We start from the raw sequence: 2,441 nt of genomic DNA, 5'->3' as shown, positions 1-2,441 counted from the left end.
GATATAATTATAGGTAGGTGAATTTTGTAGGTGAAAAGTCAATACGTGGAGGCGTGTTGCAACACGTGGAGACGTGTTGAACATGTGATAACATCCTAACCAACATGGATTTAAACTCCATTTTGGTCTTGAGATTGACCAGTTGCACTGATTTGGTCTCTGACTTTCCAATTGTCACAATTTAGTTCTCCAAATTAAAAAAAGTGCATCAATGTAGTTCTTAGTTGCCAAAACTCAACGCCATTAGTGGCGTAGCCCAAGTCTTGTCACGCTAGACATATTAAAACGATGTGGTATTCATTTTGGCGATAAAGAAGACGCTAAATGACGTCGTTTGAGAGTTTGAACAATACTAAAACGTTATACCTCCTCTCTTTTAATATTGTTCAAACGCTGAAATGACATTATTTAGTACTCTTTTAGCGTCAAAATGTGTAAAATGTCGTTTTAATATGTCCAACATGGTAAGACTTGAGCTATCTCGCTAACGGCGTTGAGGAGGGACTATATTGGTGCATTTTTTTTTAATTTAAAGGACCAAATTGTAGCAATTGAAAAATCAAAAAGCAAATCAGTACAACTCACTAATCTCAAAGACCAAAGTGGGACTTAACTCGGCCAACATGTAGTATTTTTCACAATAATATGATATACTTTAAATGTTAATATTCAACTAAAATACCATCTTTACTTCCATATTAAAAATAATTTCTGGTAATCTGTATATTAATAAAATAAAATAAATTAGCATATTCCGACGGCTCACGTAGAGAGCTGAGTTTGTCACTTGCAGGCAACCCAAAATCTCAATTGTCAACCTAAACCGGTAGGCGCACTGCGCACTCCTTCTCTTTCCCCGCGCATTTTAGCATCCGAACTTCTTCTTCTTACACTTTCGCCCTTTCTCAGCGAACTCTTCTTCTGTGCCAGCGAGGGGAGAGGGGGAAATTGAATTATGGATAAAACCTTTCTCTCTCCTTCAGCGAAGCGCTCCGTACCTGCTCTACCCGACCCGAACACGTTTCCGCCAAACGGATCCTCCAAGCGCGCCAGGTCTTCGTCTAAGACTCAGCCACCGCCGCTCTCCGTGCCTCAGGGCCACGTGGCATTTCGCCTCCTCTGCCAGGCCTCCCGAATCGGCGGCGTCATCGGAAAGTCCGGTTCCGTCATCAAGAGCCTCCAGCAGTCCACTGGCACCAAGATCCGCATCGAGGACGCGCCGGCGGAGGTGCAGGACAGGCTCATAGTGGTCGTCGGCGAGGGGACAATTTCCGGGAGGGTTTCTCTAAGCGGCGGCGAGGCCGTCGAGGTATCGAAGGCACAGGAAGCGCTCTTGAAGGTGTTTGATAGGATTCTAGAGGTTGCGGCGGAGACGGAGGGGATTGAGGTTGGGGATAGGGTTGTTTGCAGCCGGCTGGTGGCTGACGCGGCGCAGGTTGGTTCGGTGATTGGGAAGGGCGGGAAGATTGTGGATAAGATCAGGAAGGACACTGGGTGTAGAATAAGGGCTTTCACCGACAATTCGGCACCTTCCACTTCCTCTTCCGACGAAGTGATTGAGGTATGAATGTAACTTATTGAATGTCCAGTTTCTAGTTGCAAGTCACGAATTACTGTAGCATTTTCAGGAGTAGGAATCTCAAAACTAGTCTTATTGAATGTCCTATTCTTGTTTAGCATCTTATCTGTTTTCAATAGGATGGTGACTTTTGAATTCTGAAGGATTTGAATGTTACTTGGTTGCTAGTGTCTTGAGGGGGCTAGGGAGAGTGGATTTTAGTTTCATGGCTTAGGAGTTGGTAACATCTTCCAACTGACCAAGCAAAGGGTATTTGAACATGGTAGATGAGATTTGGTTTGTTTATGTATTGCAAAGGGTTTGCTTTTAACAAATGCGGTGCTGTACAAACTGCAACTCATGAAATGACACATGAATCGAGAATGCTATGTCGTGTTGTGTGTTTGCATACCCATGAGTTTTTATTAATTGCTTAAATTTCTTTTTCTATCATCGGGGAACAACATCAATGCTGTTACTTCATTCCATTGTCGCGTAGTGAACAGTTCTGCTGTTTCCCTTTTATTCTGAGAAAACATTCTGATCTGTGGTAGATAGAAGGCAATGTGTCATCCGTTAAGAAGGCACTTCTTGCGGTTTCTCGCCGTCTTCAAGATTTTCCTCCTCCTGATAGAACAAAGATGATGGGAAGCAAACCATATGAAGTGGTTCAGGATGAAACTTTGGTTTCAGTTCCGCATCATGAGACTTTAGCCGCAGTTCAACGCGAGAGTTTTACCGCAGTTCCGCATGAGACTTTCACCACAGCTCCTCGTGAGACTTTAAATGATCTTCATGTGGACCATCTTCTGCAGAGAAGCTCTTTGCTATCTTCTTTCTCCAGCAGCTCTAACAGCTATGCCACTGGAATTCATTCATTATC

At 43.7% G+C, this 2,441-nt stretch overlaps 1 protein-coding gene across 1 annotated transcript in view; it reads left to right on the top strand.

Annotated features, from left to right (window-relative positions):
- Positions 774–2,441, top strand: part of LOC107622816 (KH domain-containing protein HEN4) — a gene marked incomplete in the record, with an annotated part of 6,098 nt that continues 4,430 nt past the window's right edge. The window contains 2 exon segments of the mRNA XM_016324855.2: positions 774–1,561; positions 2,113–2,441. Coding sequence (XP_016180341.1) covers positions 956–1,561; positions 2,113–2,441 — 935 coding nt within the window.

The sequence above is a fragment of the Arachis ipaensis genome, chromosome B10 (genome assembly GCF_000816755.2).
Source record: "Arachis ipaensis cultivar K30076 chromosome B10, Araip1.1, whole genome shotgun sequence".
Classification (NCBI taxonomy): domain Eukaryota; kingdom Viridiplantae; phylum Streptophyta; class Magnoliopsida; order Fabales; family Fabaceae; genus Arachis; species Arachis ipaensis.
Note: the sequence above shows the minus strand (reverse complement) of the source record. Positions and strands in the feature narration are given on the sequence as shown.